Consider the following 23488-nt stretch of genomic DNA (forward strand, 5'->3'; position numbering starts at 1 on the left):
TGATAGAAGAGCAATGAAAGTCGAGATGCTCTTAATTCTGAACTCCTGTCTTTTAAGCTAACTTGGCAGTAATCAAAACTGCCTGTAAGAGAAAGCATATCAGAAGGCAGTTGTTTGCATGAAAAGAATTAAGAAAAGTAACCTGTACCCTCAGCAGTGTGTCCTTTGAATGAAAGGAAAACATAGGCACTCTCTGCGCATGTCCCTCTTTTGTTACTAGCAGTGAAACTTCTGGTGAAGGATCTTTATATTAATTAAACTTAAAATATTCAATACAAATAAGAGAGAGAATTCAAAATTAAAATGTTATTGATTATTCCTGAGTTCTTGATTGTTTCTCTTTTGTACTTTGGTACTAATAAATGAATCCATTTGGTTTCTAAAAACTGATAAAGCCAATAGCCTGATAGCCAGATTGAATTCCTAAGGAGGTGGTAACAGAGCTGGTCTTGATTTGAGTGGCTCCAGAATGTGATATTCAGTGACTGTAAAAACAAGTTACAAGCGATATTTAGAACTGTCCCATTAGGTCTATCCATCTGTCAAATAATCTGGTTTTACTTTTCACACTCTCATGCATCTTTCTCCTGAGCCAATAGGTAATGGCCAGTGTTATGTTTTTGTTAGGTTGAGGTTGCCTTCAGTGTTCTTCACTGGGCATACGTGCATGGTGTACATATTATAAAACTCCATGGATTCTTTCTGTAAATTGTGTCCAGTTGTCTTTATTCCGGGTTGGTTGATGTTGCTTCTGACAGTGCCAGATACATTGATGGCCTTGTAGTTGCAACTACAAGATAATTTCCTCTCTAAACTACTGTAGAATCAGTGTCATCGTGACTGCTTTTTTATACAGTCAGGATTCTGCAGTAAGTGTACACTTTTTATATATATATATATATATATGTATATATATATATAAAAATGTCATATGGTGTTCCAAAGAGCTAGCTTCCTGCAAAAGACTTAAGAAAAATGAAGATGTTTGTTTGCTTTACCAGTGTTAAAATGTAATTCAGCAGCCACCATGACTTTTGAAAGCCTTATCTTGGCTTTGTTATATCTGCCAAGTTGAAATATCATCTACTTTGTGTGTCATGAAATGTGTTTACTGTGCAGCAGTTCTTTGAAGAAAATTTATTCGGTAGATACATAGAAACTCCGTTTCATTTGCTATCAGAGGCTATCTTAATTGTCATGCTGATTAGATAGCTGCTAGTATATATTACCCAGAATAGGTGTGACAATACTGATCACACTTATTTGCTCTAAAGTATTGATCCATATCTAGATTTTTGGTTTCATCTTTTAATTTTTTTTGTTTTACACATTTATATCCATACGTAATATTTTTTATTTATTTATGTTTAAATTCATTTGTTTCAGCTTGGAGAACAACAGTCTCTGGAAGAAGCCATTAGAATAGCCTCCAGAATACAACAGGGTGAAACACCAGGGATTGATGATTAACTTCTAAAACTGCTACCAGAACAATAGAGCGAAAGGTATTTTATTTTCAATCAACAAAGGTCCATGCCAGCAGCAACCCATAAAAACTTTGAAGTTCCCCGCTCATTGATACTGTGTACACATTTTATGCAAGAGCGAAGAACATTTTCTAAGTTTTGTGTACATAACCCTTGGAATGGACTGACATCATCTACTTCCAACCATTGTATATTCAGGAATATGGAATTAGGATTATATAGTAAATTTCCTTGTTATCCTTTCATCAGATTTCAGACTGGTCTACAAGCAAGTGAAAAATTAAATAGAAGTATTGGAATTAATTTTTAATGTCATGTACAAATAATGAAGGCATTACTGAAGATTTCAAATGTTTAAAATACTATTAAAAATCATCATTTTGGGAACCCTTACAAGTAATAAAGACAACAAAGCCTTTTAAATTGCATTCCATAAATGGAAAAATCTTGGATTTTGAGCCTACTGCAAATCTTCGTGTTTTGATTTGTTTCATACAGATTTGAATACTCTTTAGATTATCCACCCCATCTCATTCATTGTAAATATAGACTGTTAATGCTGGAAGTGCTAATTATATTATCTTTAAATTGGATTATGTACAAAGGAGAAACTTTGGTTGTTCAATATTAAAGGAAGTAAATCTAATGATTTTGTTTCTTTACATATTTTACTTAAGATGTTACTCTCAAATTATTATGCAATAAAATATAGCAAGATTGTATTGTCTAGATAGGATGATATTGTCGTGTGACGTACTGTTTTACTTTTTAATGAGACTGAAGTTCAAATTATTTATTTACGGCCTTGTATAAATTTTTCAAAAGTTTATTTATCATAAACTTGAATTTTTGACATAATAATTTTGATCATAATCCACTATAGTGTATTAAGTAATTAGTGTTAATAGTTATTTTAAACATTCTAAAACACTACAAGAATGATTAAAATAGTAATTAGTCAACCAACTTTGACTAAAAAGTAAACTACCTGTTTTCAAGAGGAATATTTTCAAATGGTGCATTTGCGGCATAAGTACAAGTACCAATAGTCTATTTTCAACAGTTCTGAGTGCCTGCTGCTACCATTCAGTACCTAGAATATGCTGATAATCAGTGCTTTTGAAAATCAGGACACAAGTTACTAGAAAAAAGGGATTAATTAATGATGATGTAAGTACAGTGCTCCTCTCCACCTATCATTCTGTAAAGGAAAAAAATCTGTTGTAGATATGTCTAACACATACAGTAAAAGGTAACTTTGAAATTTTTTATATGAAAAAGTGTCTTTACTCTTGTCTTGTTAGTAAGCTTGTTAAGCAAGTTAAAATTTTTTGGCTTCATGTAAGATTCAGTGCTTATTTTAGATGAGTGTCAAGAGCACTTGTGAAACTGAAGCCTCACCTTTTACCTTCTCAAGGGAAGGAAGGATTAAACATCTTCTGGATGAAGTGTTAATCAAGTAATCATTTTGTAAGTATTGTGAGGTACACATTTTACATAAAAAATAAAGTCTGTAACTACGTACCTTGAGGTATTTGACCTCAGAAAGGCCAAGTTTGAATAGAATGAAGCTAATTTATTGTGAATTACTGTATCAGTGTGGGTTACAGCCTTTTATGTTTTTCATACAGATGGCCAACTGAAAAGTGCAGTGAAAGAATACAGTACTGTGGGATAGATGTGGACAAAGCAAAGGCATTCTCTGGATCCATTACAAAGTAATAACTTGGAAACACTGAGGTTGTCTGTAACTTTTGTATAGGATTGAGGCTGCTTGCTCACTTAGGTGCCAGTTTTCCTGAAGTGTTGTAATTCTTGATATCCCATGGAGATAAATGTACTATGCAAGGAGGATTAATTGCCTGTCAACTAGATCAGTTTCTTAGTACTTACCACTTTTTAGAAATTAAAGACGTATAATTTGACATGAACGTTCAAGGTTTTTTTTTTTCTTAAATTTCATTGCTAATAGTTTCCGGAAACAGTGGCTGGAACGGTGGCTTTGACTTAGCAAAGAAATAACTTCAGTTCTTCTCATTTCCCAGGACATTTTCTGACCGCTGTACAAATGTGAGTATTCTTTCATACTAGTTGGTTTGCTGCAAGGCATTCAGAACTAGCTTAGTCAGGAAAAGGTGCGGTATTTTGAAAATAATTTCTCTTACTGGTGTCTTACCAGTTAGTCTTGCAAAACTCCCAAGTCAAAGGTTGTCCTTCCATGTTGTGCTAGCTACCCCTATAAAGGAAAACATACTGAATAAATAAGCCAAACTGACTTAGACTGCTTAGTGTTTACAGAGAAGCTGAGGTGATTATATGCTTCTTAGCTGTGAGGCCTGTATTCATAATAGACTTGTTTTCAGAGTGGAGAGACTTGTGCAATTTTCTACCTTGCTTCCATTCAGACCGGAGTGGAAGGAGCTGTTTTGGTAAGCTGATGCTGCGTGTTGGTCTTGGAAGGACCTGTAGTAGAGATTAGACAGGACTAAATCCAGTTAGATAGGAATACTGGTGAAAAGAATTTCAGGAGGAGGAAACAAAGAATATGACAAAAAGAATTGGGTGTTTGGCAGTAGAAATCTCTATCCTTTCCCCATAGATTTTACTCCTCTTTTTGAAAGTTCTGTCTCAAAGGGAATGCTCTGGCAGACTAGAAGGAAATAATTTGTAAAAGAGGAATCCTATAAAGCAACTCAGTATATCACTTCCTCTTACAAACTGGCTCCCACATTTCCAGCATTCTCAGTCACAATTTTTCTTTCAGATCTGAATTACAGGCCTACACCAACTCTTCCCTTAAAGGAATAAACCCAAAATCTCTGTAGACTTTGCAGTCAACTTTTCACTTTTAAATGTTTCTACGGTTTTTCACCACTGTGGGCTTTGCTTTTCTTTACTGTAGTTCAGTGCCTCTCCTGATAGTAAGAAGAGAGAGGCAATTATTTTCAGTGCTCCAGGCTGATGACCTATTGTGCCAGACACACTACGCATAACAATAGGACAGCTCTTTTTTACCCTAAAGAGCTAATGCCAAAGCACACATGAATAGGCTGGGGCTGGAAGACTGTGTTTTTATAAGAGTAAATCCTGAAGCCTGACAACAAAGTTGTAAACAGCCATAATCCCTGATGGTATAATTAATCTCAGCAACCCATCAGCTGACCGATACCAGAGATACTCAGGCAGTGTGGGAGAAAAGGCATGTGGTGTCTGCTTAGCACACGAGAAGGACAGAGCTGATAGTCCAGGTAAACAAAATGTCTGAGCTTGGAAGGCAGTTCTTCCTAAACTTTACTCTAGTTTCTAACCCTCATAACACCTCAAATGCTGCTGGGAGTAATTTGTTTGACTGGGTGCTCTGGTTGCTGTGATGATCATGCGGTAGTACAATATGGAAAAATCACTGCACTTCTGAGTGCAGAGTCAGGGAGCCTTCCCCAAGGACAGGAAGCTATTTAATCGGTATTTAGCCACCAGGAAAAGATGGTATGGAGTAAGGATCTGATCAGGAGTGTTTCTGAATCTGGCACCTTCAGCACTACAGCTGTTGAGGTTAGTCAGATTGCACGCCTTGGGCTGATCATAGCTTCTACTTACCAACGTGCATTAGGGTCCTATAACAGACCTATTCCAGTCACTCTTAGTTTGTTATTGAATGAAAGTAATTAAATGTTCTGTAAAATTTTCTGTGTAATTTTCAAATATAGCACAGATGACATTTCAGTAATAGTTGGGTGGGAAGCAAACTGATTTTCATAAGCGTTAAGAGACTGGAAATGAAGGGTAACTTGTGTTCTGCTCAGCTATTACTTTACAGTTGTTTGGAACTTTAAAAATATATTTATTCAGCCTGCATCATTTTTGTCTTGAAAAAGAGAAATTAACACATGCCTTGTCTTTGCAGATGCATAAATTCAAACTCCAGCTGGTTGATGACAGTAAGGTACTCCTATTTTTTTTGCAAAGCAGTATATCTTTGAACACCAGATCCCCCCAAAAGTATTCTTTGCTCCATTGATAGAAACCTTGGACCCCTATGACAAGAGACCAAAAAATCAAGAGCCATTTTCAGTTCTTGTGTTGTAAATAGTACACTACACTCCAAATAAGGCATAGAAACAAGCATTTTTTCTGGTGTTATGTGTATTTTAAAATGCAGGTTAGGTGTTGCCAGCAGTTTGGCATTCCTTTGATGCTATTTTTCATTCTGCTAGAAAAGTTCACTTCGTCAAAGGAAAATAACAATCTAATTAGACCATCACCATTAGCAGTAAGTGGTTGACACCTAACCCTATCAGGAATGTGATACCAGACTTTTTCAGCTGAGGGTTATATTCAAAGCAGACTTTAATTATCCCAATAAACATAGAAGCTTGTATCAACAAGCAAGCATTTTTTGTCCTACACGCTCTTTGTATTTCTCTCTAATGGAAATGTGACCCCCTTAAATCCTATCCATCTCGGGTTTTGAAACAGTAAGAGATTTTTATTTGGATTGTTTTTGTTCCATTTAGATTATTTGAAGCATTTTACTCAGGGCATGGCAAAAATTTACACTTTCAGGGCACAAATGATTGTGCGGCATTTTTTCTATAAAAAAAAAGTGTCTTATGTTACTGTCAAAATCCTAGCATTTTACTCTTGCCTTTGTTTAAATCCCTTACCAGCCTTCAGGTTGACTGTCTGCTGTGTTTTACTTATTTTTCTGGGGAGTTTTAGACTCTCCATCATGTTACTGCTTGATTCTGTAGTATTTTGCTGAGGGGCTTCTGAGCAGGTATCTTAGTGAGGCAAGACAAGGAGGAGAGGCTGACTTCCTAACATCTGACAAGTCTGCTGGCATAAGAGAAACTACCACATGACTGTAGAAGGCTCATGGAGAAAGGACAATGTTCCAAAGCTACATCTCCAGTGGGCTTTTTGCTTTGGTGTAGAGCTAATTCAGATTTGAATACAGGTTGTAATGACTGAAAAATCAAAGGACAAGAATGGTTTGTGGGACAGACAGGATTAGCTGCTATTTGTTTTTAAACAGATATATTCAAGACAGTAAGAGACAGATTTTTGAATTTAGATTCCTGAGGGTGGTGTTAGTGGGAAGAAGGTAGCTGAGCCTCTTGAAACTCTTACTAGGGTTTTATCTTTTTATCTGCATCTCTGAAAAATGTTTGCAGAATGTCTTACTTTAAGTGACATGCGTAAGAGATTATTAAAATGAATAGTAGTAAATTTGGAAAAAGGCCGAGTACCTCTTTTATGGTTTTGCATGTTCCCTGAAGGAGAAAAAGGCAGAAGGCTTGGGATACTGGTAAATTTGTAGTGACTAGTTTCTGTGCATTAGACATTTTGAGGTTTTTAATTGCAGATACAAAATCTTGACTTCTATTCTGATCATTTTAACTTCACTTCAGCGCAGGAATGAGGCATTCTAATTGTACTTGTTTTCAGTTATAGCAATCATTCTGTCTCTTCAACTTTTAGGATGTTTTGGAGGAATTTCTGATCTGAATGCAAATCTCAGGAATGGATTCTTTTGCCACTTTCTTTGTAAGCAGATATTTCAAGTGTTAAGAGGCAGACATACAGGCAAAAATGAAGTCACTAAAAACTCTTAAGAGTGTGTGCTGTCATAGTCACAGAGAAACATTGAATTGTGCATGACTGCTTGGCAAAACCCGTGCTTTTTTTAATGTACCTTGTACATTATAACTTCTGAGTATCTTCAGATCTTCCCTTAAATTCCCAGATTTTGGGTGCAGAAATTGCTCTTTACTTTGGGAAGCATCCTAGGTGCTGTCAAATTCCCCGTTCTATTCTCCACGTTGTTCTCTTGCTCTTATTATTTACACTTCCTGAGTGAATACATCCTTGAGAAATGCTCTATCTGCATGCAGGCTATAGGCTAAAAAGAGTAAAAGCACTGGGAGCATCAACTACAGGCACGTCTTTGGACACAAAGTCCACCTTTGATGGAGAACCTATTCAACTCTGGACCTTGTAATAATTAAAAAGAGGTTGCCAGCTAACAGCAGCTGTTAGGAGCACAACCCCAGATAAAATAGTCTTTAAACTGTTCACCTTTAAGCTGTCAGTGGCCCAGAGACAACATCTCCCAGTTGGCTGGCACAGTACCACTGAGACCTGTTAGCCCTGTATATGCCAAGCCTTCTGTGAACACTGGAATGCCATCACTGGCACTGGTGACAAGCATGCTAGTCCCTAGGTACCTGCTGGAAACCAAGAGAAAAGCCGGGAATAGCACAGATCTGTCCCTGCTCTGTTATCCAGCAACAGCCCTGGCACAGGTGGCTGTAGTGTTTCTATTTTTCATATAAGCAAGTTAACCTTCCTCCTCTTCTGCTTTTTCACTCCATTTACTCTTCTCATAATAAGAGGAACTCATCATAGTTTCACGACTATGCTGGCTGATATGGAATGGGTTTCATACAGTTTTTGGCAGAACTCTTCCAATTTGATCAAAGTGGTTTTGGGGGACTGCAGATGAACTTACAAGTGCAGGAAATCCTGACAAGATGGCAGTGTACCCACTTCTGTGGCAGTTTCCTCTGACAGCTAGACAAATTGGCCATTGTTCCATTTCTTTCCCATTCACCATTATTTGGGTTCCCCCGATACCCACAAAAGAGGGAACAATGGTTTCCCTTGAAAACTCCTAGTTAAAAGCAGCTGTTTGTCAGTAAGTGTGTGCTGCCCCAGATAAGTATTTCTGGTAGCAAAATCTTCAGTGCACCAGACTGATATACTTATTTTTTAATTTAAAAGCAAGTATTAAAAGAAAAAAATAGGCCAATTTTGCGAATATACCCTGAAAACCCTTAAACCACTCAAATTGGTAGGAATATCAGTCAGGCACTGCCTGGACATCAGGTTACGTGCTGTTACATCTATTTGGAGGATCAGGGCTTTAGTTTGCAAGAACTACAGAGGCTCAAAGATGCAGTTTAATCAGTTTCAGAGAATTTGGGATGAATTTGGCTCAGACAGTATGGCGCAGTGGAAGCCTGCAGAGGTCATCCCTGCTCACTTCTGTTCCTCCTGTGATGATGTCCATTGCTAATGTGCTTTCTGCCTAAGGGAATTGGCTCTGCAGTGCTTTTTAGTCAGGCTCTTTATAGGCCTTCTAATGCTGGTTATAGTCATGTCATGGTGGACAGGATAGCAGAGTTGCCACACTCAGTCTGGGGGAAAATCATCTTCTCTTCAACACAACCGTTTATGGTCCTGTCAAACTACAGTAAAAGAACAAGTGATGCAAATTTAGAACAGCACATATGTAGAGCCTATGAACACGGTCCTTATATAGCAACTATGCATTTTGTTATAGTTACATATTTAATCAGTACTTCTCTTTCTTATTTGCTCTTGGTTTGGAAATAAACTTTCTTTTAAAACAATTATGTTACTGGTGTTTCTTTCTTTCTCTCTTCCTTTTTTCCTTTCCTCTCGTATCTGTCTTCTCTTCAGAAATACTTCTTTCTCTGTACAAACTCTGAATTGTTCCATCTGATTTTGTCCCAATTAAACTGTTCCAGTGATTAGCAATTAATTACTTAAAGTCTATACAATAGCGCTTCTGAATTTCAGTTTGCCACTTACCCTCACTAAATACCCGTGTCTGTAGACTCCAGAAAGCAATGCAGCACTAGTTATGTTTAGGTTGAGTTTGAGGAGGAGACTGCAGCTTCGACATTTCAGGGGGAGGGATGCATTGAAAGCTTGAATTGTTTAATCTTTTTTAAAGAAAAGGAAACATCATATATGACTGAAGTAGGCCACAGCTAGTGGCTGGGATTTTTGAGACACTTACTAGGAATTGCTTTGCATCTCCCTCTGTGGGCTATTAACTGCAAAAGAGATGGAAGTTGTACTTTTTAAATAGCCTTCCCTTACATCAACTGTTCTAAAACTTGAATGCTTCAGTTAGTAGTTGCTACACAGTGCATTTCAATTTTTAAAATGAGTATTTTTAATGGGACATTATTGTGATTAATCTAAAATAATTGCACAACAAGCATGTTTACAGCACTTGGCTTGATGTAGCTGTATCTCTGTAAATGCTGTCCAATCCCATTTTCACAGGTTATGTTGGCTACTTTCAGTTTTCTAAAACTAGTTTTCAGGAAGTTTCTATAATCTCAAAAATTGTGTTCTCGTGGCTCGCCGCTGCTTGTCCTGAAAACAAAAACTGTCTTAAGCTTTCAGGCCATTGAAAGTGTGAGAAATATGTAGGGATGTGATATTTAAGCAGAAATCTTTCTATGTAGGCCTTACAAAAAAGAAAAGGGTAGCGACCCATGCATTTTGAGGCGACGGAGCTTTGAGCAAAACCGTTTCACTGCGCGGGCAGAAGGAGTCTGTGTGAGTACGGAGTTATATTGACGGCTGGTCCGCTTAGCCAAATTAATTTAAAACGCTCTTATGTTTGTACAGTGCCGGTGGCACAGGCAGTCGCCCACACACACGCTACAGGTTCAGTCCCCACAGGGTACTGGTGAGAGCCCTTGGGGACAGTTGTGCCACCCTGCGTGGCAGCTCTTTGCTGAGAAACAGGTGTTTTCAGGCAGAAGAGGTTATAAAAAAGGGATTGCTAGCAGAAGTGGAGTATGGGCCACTAGCATCCCTATGGTGTTTCTTAGGTCCCAAAAGCACATGGGCTTGGAGAGCGGCAGTTGTGCAAACAGCACTGGTGTGAAAAGGGGAGAAAAATATATCCTGGTATTTTTGGTTTGGGCCTCAGTAGAAATCTGTCTAAAAATAATTACCTGCTGGACATACAGGTGTCCAGTTTCAGCAGGCAGCAGAAAAAGGCCTCCGAGCCCCACTGTTGACCACAGCCGTTCTTTCAGCAGCAGGAATGTCTGGGCCCTGGCTGTGGCCACAGGAGCTGGAACCATGTCCGAATTTGCTTGTGAGGCTTCTGCCCACGGACATCGGAGACCAGCGACAGGAGGTGGGCAAACAACGGAAGCATGGTTAAGTAAAAACTTCTGTTTTCTATTGACTGGGCCTTAGGTGTTTCAGTTCGTTATCTTTGGAGCTTTCAGACTCACAGACAGTGCTGCTCACTGTCGAAGTGTGCCATTTGCAGCGGATGAGGTTTTTGTCCCCCAGGCAAGGAGAGGTAGGTTTTGGGGAGGAGGCTGGCTGGGGGGCATGGGCTGAGAGAAGAGGGGCTGTGCCACGGGGTCCCGGCATCCCGCGTGCCCTCATCTCTCAGGGAAGCCAAGCCCTGGCACTACCTGCAGGTCCAGGGGACGGCGTGCCTGCCCGGAGAGCCTGGGGAAGCAGAGAGAAACTCAACAGCGATGCACACCTGGCTTGCTTCGGGTTGTTTGGAGCTCCTGGGGCTGGAAAAACCTGCTTTTTTTCAGGACCTTTGTTACCCAAGGGGTTCATTTTAAGGTGATTTGATAGAGGAGAGAGATTGGCAGGTTTATTTGTTCAGTTACATTTAATCAAGGTGGTGCAAGATGGAAAACGAAGCCGAGAGGCAAATTTGTGGCATTTGTAGGGAGATGGCCTGACTGTTAAATGGCATCCACTGCAAAATCGCATGTGCTGTGCCAAGACTTTTTGATTCGTTTAGAAATGTCTCGTAGGAGTTACCATTAACAGCATGGGGTGCTGTACTGGAGGCTCCTGTGTTTCTGACTGCGTTTCACATCGCACCAATAGGGGTATTTGGAACGTATTAATTCTTCGGCTTAGCTAAAAAAGGCCGCCTTTACCTGGCCTAAAAGGAGTTACTGTTCTGGGGCACATGCGGTGGCGCGCTCCTCCAGCAACCGAACAGCACAGCAACCTTGCTGGGAGGCGGGGAGCTGCACCCTCGGCAGGGCGGCGCGGGGTCCCCGCCCGTCCAAGGCCCGCTGCCCGGGCGGTACCGGCCCGGCCCGGCCCGGCCCGGCCCGGCCCTCCCCCGGGCTCCGCCGCCTCTGGGCGGGGCCGCGCCCCGGGGCTAAGATGGCGCCTCGCCCGCGCCCCAGCGGGCTGACGCGGACGTGTGGCCGCCTCGGGCCCGGTTTCGGGTGGCGAACCCCGCCCCGCCCCCTCCGCCCGCGGCGTTCGCGCCAAAGCGCCCCGTGACGCGGCCGTGTGTAGGCCCGCCCCCGCCCTCCGTGTTTTCAAACCGAGTGGGCGGGCGTGATTGGCTGGCGTGCGCGCCACGTGACTAACGGTCGCGGGAAAGCCGCGGAGTCCGAACAGCGCGAGGCGAGCCGTGCCCGGGGGCAGAGCCGCGCGGAGCCGCCGCCGCCGCACCCAGGGGCGTAGCGCGCCGAGGGCACGCGGGGCAGCGCGGCGCAGCGACAGCGGGCGCGGCGCGGCCGGGCTCGGCCGTCAGAGAGGGGTTCGCGGCGAGCCGCCATGAGCTTTCTCAGCCTGCAGCAGGCGGCGGCGGCGCCGCGGCGGGTCTCGGCCCGGCGGGTGGCCGCCCCGATCCGGCAGAAGCTGCTGTTCGTCAGCGGGCACAGCGACGAGGAGGACGAGGACGAGGAGGAGGAAGGCGGCAGCAGCGGCAACAGCACCGGCGAGGACTCGGCCTTCCAGGAGGCGGACTCGCCGCTCTCGGCGGCTCGCACCCCGGCGCGGGGCGACCCGCCCCTGCTGGAGGAGGAGGAGGAGGAAGAGGAGGAGATGGAGCCCGCGGCGGCGCCGCTGCCGGAGGAGGGGGACTCGTGGGAGGAGGAGGGGTTCGGCTCCTCTCCGGTGAAGTCGCCCGGAGCCTACTTCATGGCCGGCTCCCCCTCGCCGCCGCCCTCTTACAAGGGCCGCCGCTACTGCGGCCGCTCCCCGCCGCACCCGGCTGCTAGCGGTTACCGCCCGCGGAGCGAGGAGCCCGGCTCGCCGCTGCCCGACTGCCCCGGCACGCCGCCTCACAAGACCTTCCGCAAGCTGCGCCTCTTCGACACGCCGCACACCCCCAAGGTGAGGCACCCGCCGCGCCGCGGGGCCCCCCCTCACCGGCCCGCTCGGGGCGAGGGCGGAGGGAGGTGGTGGTGGTGGGGGGGTGCTGGGCCGGGCAGGGCTCGGCGGCCGGCCCGCCCCCGGGGAGGGGGGGAGGAGAGCCCGGGGGACCGCGGGAGGGTCGAATCGCGGGGGTTAGGGGGGCGGCGGGGGCCCGGGGCCGGGCGGCGCCGGCGAGGTCGGCGCCCGCCCCGCGACCCGCTTGCACCACCCCGCCTGCCCGCAACGGCAACTTGGCGTCTGCCCCGAGACCTGCCCACAGCCCGTCCGTTACGGTTATGTAACCCGCGGGGGGCAACGCTCCGCCCGCCCGGCCGCTCGGGCTCCGCGCGCCGGTGGCCCCGGGGGGGGGGAGGGGGCGGGAAGGGGCTGGCGGGCGCCGTCTGTCCGCCCGGCTGCCGCAGCCCGGCGGGAGGCCGCTCGCCCACCCGCTCGCCCGCCTCGGTTCGCCGCGCACCCCGGGCTGTCTGCCGAGGGGCCGCGGCCTGGGCGAACGGGGAAGCCAAAGTAGTACCGCGACCCCCCCACCCCCCAGTCGTGTGTGTTGTCCCGTAGGGTAGCTGGGGGCGTGGAACAATCCCCCCCCAATACATAAAATCTATATGTATAAATACACTTTTACATTTTAATATATCCTACTCATATATGAACACAGGAGTACCCTGCCTTTGCTGTATTTTGTGGAAAAGTTTTTTTTAAAAGGTGAAAGTAGACCACTAAAATAAGTACTTCAGTGTCGCGTGGGCATCTGTACCGTTATAACCAGAAAGTTAAAGCTTGAACTGGAATCTGCTCCTGCGTGTCTGTCAGCAAATCGGTGTGTCTTGTTCCGAGTGCTACTGTTGTTGTACCGTATGCCAGTGCAAGTTCAGTGTCTGCGCTCCTCTGCATCGAATGTAAGAGGCTGTTTGAGTAGCTGATGCTGTTAAACTGATGGATTTGAAAGCTTAAAGGGATAGGTGGCTCTTAACTCTGTCAATAACAGACTTCTGGAAGGCATTTCAACTTTTGAACTCGACACTCGTGTAAAACACCGTATGGTGAATTTAAATCTAGTGATAATAGGCTTGCTTTCTTCATTACTTTTCATATAGCCCTTTAGAAGTAAGCCAGGGATAATCCCTGGGGATAATCTCCTGGGGTCTATAGGCTATAGATTGAAAACAACTGACTTAAGGTGCGAGGAAGGCAACCTTGTTAATTGGTTTTCTACAGCTTCCATCTCGAATGAGGTTTCACTGGTAGAAATCAGTGGTACGATTGGAAATAGTAAAATTGGTGAGGATCTTGTACTGAGTCAGGAGCAGATGCTTTTGAGATGCGAGAGCCTTGTGGATTGTGACACTAAGAACAAGGTCTTAACACTGCGGTTCAGTGGGATTCTTAAATTAGGTGCCCAAATTCTACCTGGGTTGTCTCGGAGAGGTTATCTTTGGAATCTAGAAGAATCAGTTGGTTCAGGTATCCAGTGGAAGTACTGAAATGTGTGTTGAGACGCACAAGTGACTTAAAGGTCTTCATCTAGTCCAGATTTGGGGAGTGCAGCTGAGATTCCCAAGTATTGAGCCTTCTTCCCTATGGTGGTTCAGGCTTTAGTTAGGTCAATTCTTTATTTTGAAAGGTGTTGCTAGGTTAAGGCACTACTCCTGCTTGTGATCCAGTAGGTTGGTGGCTGGCATCCTCAGCAGGATGTAGGATACTCAGGTGCAAACTTCCCTTCCTAACTGGGAGAGTTTCATCATGTGCCTGGAAAATGCCTGGTCTGACAAATCACCACCCAAAAGATCTGTTTTGGATATCGAGCTGACAGCACAACAGTGCTGTCAATTCTTGAGCAATTTTTTTGTATGTTCATGAAGAGGCATCTGTGCATCAGTATTAAATCTTTTATTTGCTCTTTTTTTTTTTGTTTGCCACCTAGATTTGTAGTCACCAAAGATAATTTCCTATGTCTGATCTCGTATGTGAAAATTACAGTGATACAGCACAGGATGGTCCATGAGTTTCATCTGTGTTTGTTTCATGGACAAAGAATTGTCCAAGAAGTACAGGTGATGATATGATTAAAGACTGAGAAACGCTGCTCTCATAATCTTTCCTGTCTTTTATAAATTATTTCAACATTCAGTGTTTCCTTTAACTGTTTTTGTGTGAAGTGTAAAGCCTAATAGTTTATCTGGAATTCTTTTTGATGGAAATGCAGGTATTTAAACAACTCATGCTAACTTTGATTAGACAATATTGTAATGATGGCTTTCAAGCATGACCTGACTGTATGTCTAAAGCAATGTTGAGGTTATAAATGTCTTTTATTTATTTATTTATTTATTTAAATAAATACAGAGTTTGCTCTCTAAAGCACAAGGAGTTGGCTCCAGCTCAGTCAAACTTCGAGGGGGCTCTCTATTTATGAATGTTGGGAAATCAGAGAAGCAAGAAGAAGATATTAGACAAACACCTCACGTGAACATCAATCCCTTCACTCCAGATTCCATGTTCCTTCACAACTCTGAAGGAAAATGTCGTAGGAGGAAGAGAACGCACTGGAATGAGTGAGTAACTTTTATCTTCCTTTGTTAAGCTTATCTTTAGAACTACTTTTAGCTGCAAAAGTTTTGTTACAAATTGCTTCTAGGAAAGTATTTTTCCTTGCAAATCTGTTAGTGATGCATAATATAGCTCTTAAAGTATCTGCTTTGAGATGCATGATATTATGAAATAACCATTTAGGACTAATCTTTTGATTAGTATACTGAGAGGATAGACAAGGCTGTCCCCTACAGTTTTTTTACCTGACTGACTGAGCTGTGCACACAGTCTTTTCTTGAGGATGAAAAAACACATTAAACACTAGTATGAAACATGAAGAAAGAAATTACAAAGATATTAGCATGGTACCTTTATTTTATGAGACCTTTATTTTATGAGTTTTTGTTTACAAATGTCTGGCATTCAATTAGTTAAACTAAGGTGGAGTGGGAGAATTAGATCTTGGAAAAATCAACAGCTGCTAGACTTCAATTTTAAGTTTACTTAAGCCATATTACTTCTGCAAAAATAACTGCTGTGAATTTCAGCTCTTGTGGAGAGGACATGGAAGCAAGCGATGGAGAGCCTGAAGATGAAACTATCAGACCTGCTAAGGTAATTAACCTTTTGAACCTGATACTAAAGTTTGGCAATTTGTGTATCTGCAGATCTAAGTATTTTCCTTCCTAATCTTTGCAGAGGATAACAATAACAGAAAGCAATATGAAGTCACGGTATGCAACTGAATTTCATGAGTTGGAGAAGATTGGATCGGGTGAATTTGGTTCTGTATTTAAATGTGTGAAGAGGCTTGATGGCTGTATTTATGCAATAAAGCGATCCAAGAAACCCTTAGCTGGCTCAGTGGATGAGTGAGTATTTCCTGCTCTTAAAAGTCACCTCTTGGTGCTGTTTCCTCCTATGTCTCTTCATATTGGTGTGTAGAGAAGGCATTTCAGAAAAAAGTATAAATATACATGAATTAAATGTAAAATGGGTACAATTTTGAAGTAGCTTTACTGGTTTTTTTTGGTTCTGAATACTGTGCAGTACAGGGGAGGAAAGGCTACTTGGCCTTTCTCCTAGTGGACATTTGTCCCAATGCTCTGTGGGAACAGATTGTTCTCATCTGGAAAGTAAGAATAATGCTTACTTGCATTAATGGCAGGAGGGACTATATGAATAAATTGCAGTGATGATTCTTTGAGTTATGAAAGGAAAGCAATATTCCCAACTAGGTCCTCATCCTTGATCAACTTGAGTGACGTGCAGATTACTTAAGTCAGTTTTGGGGTATTTTTTGGCATTCGTGAATGAGCCTGTGATTCATGACTTTTTTTCCCCCACTGTTCTAATAAAACTCCAGAAGTTGGAGTTGCTCAAAATTGCATACCAGACTCACACAAGAAGTTAGGAATGTTGAGTTCAGTCAGACTCCTGTTTTATGGTCATCATTACTTTCTTCCTAAAGCTTCAGTGATGCTTCTCAAAGCTTGCTGCTGCTGCTAGTTGAAAAGTATGTAATGGAAGTGGCACCTCCTTCAAGAATTATCTGCAACAAAACCTGTATTTTGATGTTCTGTATGCTTAGTCTTTTAATACAATGTAAATTATCTTAGCTGTTTGGGTATAAATGTAAATCCACCTTCGGGTGCCACAGAACTGAATGTGAAGATTTTAATTAGAGACCTGAGCTGGCAGAGAGGCATGATATTATAATAAGTGTTTCTATCAAGCTGAAATTGGACTAATTTCACCTCATAATATTCTTGTGTGCTGTTATTTTTTGGGACTGTAACAGGCAAAATGCTTTAAGAGAGGTCTATGCACATGCAGTTCTCGGACAGCATTCTCATGTAGTAAGATACTACTCTGCATGGGCAGAAGATGATCATATGCTTATACAGAATGAATATTGCAATGGTAAGTAGAGTTTATCACTTGTTCTGAACTTGCTTTCAAAAAAAATCTAATTTTGAAGATATGCAGGTCCCTCTACAAATCCCTAGACCTAGTTAGGGATTGATTGCCCTACACATAGCTCATACCATCGTTGTCTCAAAGTTGTCTGATATTCCTTTCTGTTGGAAAAGGCATATCAGATATATGAAGCAAAAACTATACAAAACTGCAGACAAAGTCTTAAGTGTTCAAGAATATTGGAAGTAGAGTGAGGCATTTGCAAGCAGCGAAACTGTTCTTTATTCTGTACAATAGTGCAAGCTGGAATAGAGAAAATTACCAGAGTTTTCTTTAAAAAGAGAGGTGGACCTGATTTCTCAAGCTTTTTGCTATGGTTGATACAGTACCAGAGATTTGGAAAAGGGAGAGAGGTCTTCTCCCTTGCGTTGGTATCCTGTTAATTTGCACTTCAATTACAGCAGAAAAATAATTTTATTATATTACATGGCTATAAAGAGGTGATACAGCACTAGATTTTGCACTTCCTATGTATCATCAGCAAGTTCTTGGTGATAGATTCACTGTTAATTTTGGAAGCCAGTTGTACTTACTTTTGGAAGCAAGTTTTCATTACTTTGTCAACTGTTTGATATAAAATAATTAGTTGTTTGTTTTAATGTTGTTTTAGGCGGCAGTTTAGCAGATGCTATAAGTGAAAATTACAGGAATATGCGTTATTTTACTGAACCAGAACTGAAGGACCTGCTACTTCAGGTGGCTCGAGGCTTAAAGTACATTCATTCAATGTCACTGGTGCACATGGATATCAAACCTAGTAAGTTTGTAAACTGCTTTACTCTGTATTGACAGAGTAAATACTCTGTATTAACAACTTCCTCAGTTAATTTAATCTGCTGTAGAAAAACAAGCTGTTAGCCACACCTTACTAACTGTAGATTCTTCACTGAAGTTCTAAATAGCAGTACAAGGATGTCAGTTGTAAAATTGGCTAGCAGACTTAAACTGTTACTGAGTTTATCTCGGGTCCTTTTTGTGTAATTGACTCTACTTGTGTAACACTTGGCTCCTCTCCCAGCAGAGGGACTAGACCAAGTAAGTTAGAGTTTCTTGCTCTATGAACGGGGTATGTATACAACAAACTTCTGTGTGGTTAAAGCAAACTGTAGTAAAACTAGATGAAGTAGAAATTGGACAGAAATAGCTGTTTGAGTTTTTTGGTTGTTGGTTTTTTTTTCTGCTCTTTTTCAGGTAATATTTTCATATCTAGGACATCAGTCCCAAGTACAACTTCAGAAGAAGGTGATGATGATGACTGGTCGTCTGATAGAGTCATATTTAAAATAGGTGAGAAGCAGCACACTTGTGCTCAGAAGAATTGCATTGCCTATTTGTCTTCTGAAGAATAACTTTTTTCTTTTTGCAGGTGACCTTGGTCATGTAACTCGAGTATCTAGTCCGCAAGTGGAGGAAGGTGATAGCCGTTTTCTTGCAAATGAAGTCCTACAAGAGGTAAGTGTTCAGTTTGTGGAAAATAGTGAAGTTGGGTCTGTATGCTGTTTTCTTTTATGAGTTGCTGTGTGTTAGATTTCCCCTTATGCTGGGTGGTATGTGTAGTAAATTTATTTTTCTTTATTTTTCAAGAACTACACTCATTTGCCAAAAGCAGATATTTTTGCTCTTGCTCTGACTGTTGTCTGTGCTGCTGGGGCTGAACCACTTCCAACTAATGGGGACCAATGGCATGAAATTCGACAAGGAAAACTACCTAGAATACCACAAGTGCTTTCTCAAGAATTGCTAGACTTACTAAAAGTAAGAACTCTTGTACTGGTGGCTCACTGATTAGTGTAACTTACTGTATTACTGGCCTTAACTAAATGCTTTATTTTCTTTTTTCCAAGGTTATGATTAACCCTGATCCAGAGAAAAGGCCTTCAGCTGTGGCACTAGTCAAGCATTCGGTGCTTCTCTCTGCTGCAAAAAAGAGCGCAGAGCAGCTCCGGATAGAACTGAATGCTGAAAAATTCAAAAACTCGCTCTTACAGAAGTAAGTAGTTCCTTGGGGTTCTTAAACATAACTTAATTTCCAGTGGGTTCTCATATGACAGTAGAGTGATGATAAAACAGGACTGTCCTTGTTTCTGCATGAGGTCCACAAATCTGTATGCATGTACGTACCTGAGAGTACAAAGTGGGTTATGTAACTTTAAAAGGAACTTTCTTGATAGAAGGAACTTTCTGAACACTCCAAGGGAATCTCAACTACACTATTAGAATTCAAAGCATACAACACATTACAGTTTTTGAAAAATGTTTCAAGCATAGTGCATACTTTTGTGACATGTATAGTGTAACTTATGTCTGTATTATTTGAGTCTGTGTTTTCCTAGGTCAATCTCTACATTGAAATGTTGGAAAATGTGACTTAAATGAGCTGTTTTGAACTTAAATCAAACGGTACATCAGGAATGTTTTTGGACTAATTTGACACAGCAGTGTTATTAGGTTACCAGAGAATCATTTGTATCGGGAGGTCATCTTGTCCTACCCCTTGCTTAAACACTCAACTCTGAATTAAAGCTTTGAAGAAGAGATTCCCTTTAGGAAAGTCTGATTTCTGCTCAAATTTCAGAGAAAGAGCTAGTAAGTTAAGAAGGAATCATCTGTATCTTTCACTGCAGTTGACTTTGCACGTGTTATGCGTGATAGGCAGACTTTTGTGAGGGAATATAGAACACTGATTACTTTCTGACTGGCTTGTTTTGAATTAAGATGTTAACTTTGTGTTTGGAGTCTCTCCATTGCTATCTGCTTATCTTGCCATAGCTACAGTCTGAATGTAGCCAGGCTTGCCATTTTAGATGGTTATCTTTATAACGTTCTTATGAATTACATTGACTGCAGAAAGAATAATTTGACAGTTTGTGCAGGTTATTCAAGGACAGATTTGCTGAGGTAACTTGCTTGCTTCTATAAAGACAACGTATTTTTGTATCATGTGAAAGGGGAAGTTGGCAAAGCTAATGTTTTGCAAAGACTGTGTCTGGCCTGGCAACAAGTAGGGTACATCCTTATAAAATAACGGTAAATCCAAGAATGATTTTAAAAGAACACTTATCCACAGTAATTTTTTTACGTTGTGTGGGATAGTGTTCCATAAAATAGTTCAGGTAGGTATTTTTGGTTCATTTTATTTTGTTTTTTTTTAATGCTCCTGCTTTGAGCCATTTAAGATACCACTTGTGTATGTAAGTTATCATCAGTGAAAGGAATTATTGTAAGGAAACTCAGCTTTATCTACTGTGTCATCTTTTTCAGAGGAAGGAATAATTCAAGATTAGACTTCTAGGGAAGAATGGAAGTGTATCGTAAAACTTAATTTCCTGGTAATGGCATGGTGGGTGGGTGTGCGCACATGTGTGCACTTGTGACTGACATTCAATCTTTAGGGAAGATGTCTAAAAATTGATTGTGTTCTCTTGCAGTGAATGACACAGTGATAATGTGGGGGAGGATTAGATGGGGCAAGGGTGTTTAATGAATAATACTTTGGTTTACAAGAATGGGATTAGCTTATTAAACTGTGTAACTTAAAACTAAATACACCTACACCTATATGCAGCAAGCTTGTAAAATTTGGTCTTGCTTTGGAGTCCAGATGTGAAGTGAGACTACAAATACTAGTTCTTAGAAAATTCTTTGAGGGAAGTTTGGGATAGGAAAAGGAAAAGAGCATGGGGGGAATCCTTACACTTAGCCGTATGTCAGCATTTAAGGAAAGGAGAAAAGGGGTGTGTGGAGAAACCCTTGATAAAGATAACTTTGCTCTTTAGCATGACTGTTTCATAGTTTTAAACAGAGTTTTATTTAACTTTGTCCTCAGACTGAGTATTGGTAATTCTCTGAAACAGAATAGTTGACGGAATGTTGCACAGGGACAATAGCCTGTGCTACCTTCAGTGACTCAGCCTTGCAGTTTTCGCCTCAAATTTTTAAGTTGGGCAAAAAAGATTTAGATGGTGATAAGCTTTTGATGTGGGTATGCAAAAGGAAAAGGATGCTTCCCAAGTTGTCTGTTGCCACTTGCGTTCATCTATGTTCATCTAAGTGTGTGTCTGTTTGTCAGGATCTTCCACAGAAGTTCAGTTGTGGCTGAATGCTTCATCTGGGCAAACCTCAGTAATTAGTTCTTCAGTGATTTATCATACGGCTTGTATGAGAAAGTAAACAGCATCTTGCCATGTTCTGGCAATTGAAGTGTTGAGCTGCTTATAAAAGGCTGGATTTGAAAATCTGAGCTGTGTGAATTTGTCATTTCCTTCCCTTGTTCAAAAGAAAGACTATCTAGACGAGTAACGAACATCCCACTTCTGTCCTCTGGGTTGTAAACAGGTGGATGTGAATGATAATGGTCTTAGTATGACCTAAATTGATGGCAAGTCTTAAGTCCTGAACTGCTGCAATTCATTTGAAACACTCTTGCTGTGATACACCTGTAGTCCTGACTGATACATTGCTTAAGTGTGACTCTCAATGTCTTGCAGAGAGCTGAAGAAGGCACAGATGGCAAAGGCTGCAGCTGAGGAGCGAGCGCTGTTCACTGACAGAATGACAACTAGATCTACGACACAAAATAGACCATCTCGACTCATTGGAAAGAAAATGAACCGCTCAGTTAGTCTTACTATATACTAACTATGAAGTCTAAAAGAACTACTGAGGATGGCTATAGCATCTCTGCTGGACTGAAGCCTAAGGAATTGAAGGAAGCATTCAATTCCTGGTTTCTTGTCCTGTCATTGATCAGTGTCACTAGTTTTACAGGAATTGCTTCTGGGTTTTTACTTGTACGATATGGCTGATAGCTGTATTAACCATTTGAGTTAACGGACTCTGTTACTGTCTTGTCTATAGAGGATCCTGGATGCTAATCCATAAGCCTTTCAGTTACACTGTTAGATGTTACATTGTCCCAGGGTTAACCACTATAGTGGTGTGCTGCTTTGTAGTGTTACGGCATTGTAATAAGAAGTAATATCCTGAACGATCTTTAAGAGGGAGGGAGGGGGCCTTGGTTTGATAGTTACTGTTTTTTTTGGAGCAGAGGGGAATAAATTTTGAAAGACAGGCTTTAAGGCCACCTACACTCAATGTACCTGATGTCAGGTAGACTTTTATTGTGAATTTTATTTGTATATTCAACTGGGAGCACTTTGTAGGCATTGCATAAACCACAGCTTAGAAACCTGTGGAATTAAGTGCCATGTGGAACTGCTGCTATTTTTAGTTTGTTGTTCTCGCTGTAAACTGTAGCATTAAAACAATCATTATTGTGTTAATAGGCTTCTTGTTAAAACAATTACGTGAATCAAATCTAAGCTGCATTTTAGTGAAGGCAGCAGTTTTCTCTCAAAGCTAGTGCATTGTGAAATAATGCACCAATTTAATATTTGGACTCTGTATTAGTGTAGTGCAATTGTTAATGTCTTGGCTATTGATGTTTTGTAATTCTTTCTGATAAGGTTCTCTAAATGTTGGTATTCTCTTCAGTTGTCCATTCTTGAGGCTATTGTATATTTTTTTTTTTATGTTGGAGTACTTGTAAATAATTGTTTAGTGTAAGTGTTCAGGTTGTTCTTCATTGTTATGTACATAATTTTGATCGTGCTTATAGTATACTATACTGAAACTGCAGTCTCAGTTGGCAACAGACAAAGCTTAACTATTCAGTTTTAAGTTCCAAAATGAACAGAATGTGGTCATCAGAACCTGTACTGATGTTGAACCTAGGCTGACAGATGTTGCTAAAAAATAGAACTGTTCTAATTACTGGCTTGTCTCTTCATTAATTTTAGTTTAAACAATGTTTCCCATTTGTGCTCTATTTGTTCTTACTAGTGTTGAGTTTGAATATTAAAGTTAAAAGTTTTGTTTAATATTGTCTAACACTTATTTAAGTCTATAGTTGTGGAAATAAAATAATGAGTCAGGAAGACACTATGGCAAATCCTGATGAGATCTGCTTCCTGCTACTGTGTAATGCTTGTGGTTCCCTCATGAGAGTGGGACTGAGGTAACATACTTGCTGATAGTTATGTTAGGAGAGAAGCACCACAGTCTGTGCGTTAGTACCTATAGCAGTCTGTCTCTACAGCTTCAGAAATGGTACTGCATGTTGGAAAGGTGAAGCCCCTGGAAGATTTGAAGTGGAACCCATGACTGAAGATGAAGGACCAGATGAAACTCTGTGAAGAAAGACCTGGGTCTGAGGTAAGGAGGAAAACTTATGAGTTGCTGAGAATGGGAAGAGAACTGCTTATTTAGAAGTTGGGAAGAAAACAGTGGGAGGAGTTGGAATAGTCTAGGGAACACAATGTCAGCGTGCACTGTGGCATGGAGCAAAATATTTATGCACTTGTATTCTACCTCATGAAGAGAGATACAGTAAAATTATTAAAGGCTTAATAGGTTAGTCTGTTGGGGAAGCTTTCATATTGCTGTATTAGTCACAGGCGACTATCAGAGAAGCTGTATGTGAATCGAATGGACTACCATAAGTTTTA

General features: G+C 41.4%; 2 protein-coding genes across 6 annotated transcripts in view; both read left to right on the forward strand.

The window, feature by feature from the left end:
- The window catches only part of ZNF143 (zinc finger protein 143), a 43031-nt gene extending 39550 nt beyond the window's left edge, over positions 1 to 3481 (forward strand). For all 3 annotated transcript variants that reach the window (XM_075048058.1, XM_075048061.1, XM_075048059.1), the window contains exon 16: positions 1387 to 3481. In XM_075048058.1, coding sequence (XP_074904159.1) covers positions 1387 to 1470 — 84 coding nt within the window. In that variant the 3' untranslated portion in view covers positions 1471 to 3481. The remainder of the gene's footprint in view (positions 1 to 1386) is intronic.
- WEE1 (WEE1 G2 checkpoint kinase) lies at positions 3476 to 22940 on the forward strand. Of its 3 annotated transcripts, none has more exons than XM_075048057.1 (11): positions 3476 to 3557; positions 14817 to 15025; positions 15551 to 15617; positions 15702 to 15874; positions 16804 to 16925; positions 17593 to 17739; positions 18174 to 18269; positions 18349 to 18434; positions 18567 to 18737; positions 18827 to 18972; positions 21470 to 22938. In XM_075048057.1, exons 2-11 carry the CDS (start codon positions 14883 to 14885, stop codon positions 21618 to 21620), a joined length of 1302 nt encoding a protein of 433 aa, XP_074904158.1. In that variant the 5' UTR covers positions 3476 to 3557; positions 14817 to 14882; the 3' UTR covers positions 21621 to 22938. The 3 variants fall into 3 exon arrangements, with proteins under 3 accessions (XP_074904158.1, XP_074904156.1, XP_074904157.1); XM_075048055.1 differs by lacking the exon at positions 3476 to 3557 and adding an exon at positions 11525 to 12434 and having other exon boundaries at positions 21470 to 22940; XM_075048056.1 differs by lacking the exon at positions 3476 to 3557 and adding an exon at positions 13147 to 14524.
- The last annotated feature ends 548 nt before the right edge of the window (positions 22941 to 23488 follow it).

This window comes from Buteo buteo, chromosome 16 (assembly GCF_964188355.1).
Source record: "Buteo buteo chromosome 16, bButBut1.hap1.1, whole genome shotgun sequence".
Lineage (NCBI taxonomy): Eukaryota > Metazoa > Chordata > Aves > Accipitriformes > Accipitridae > Buteo > Buteo buteo.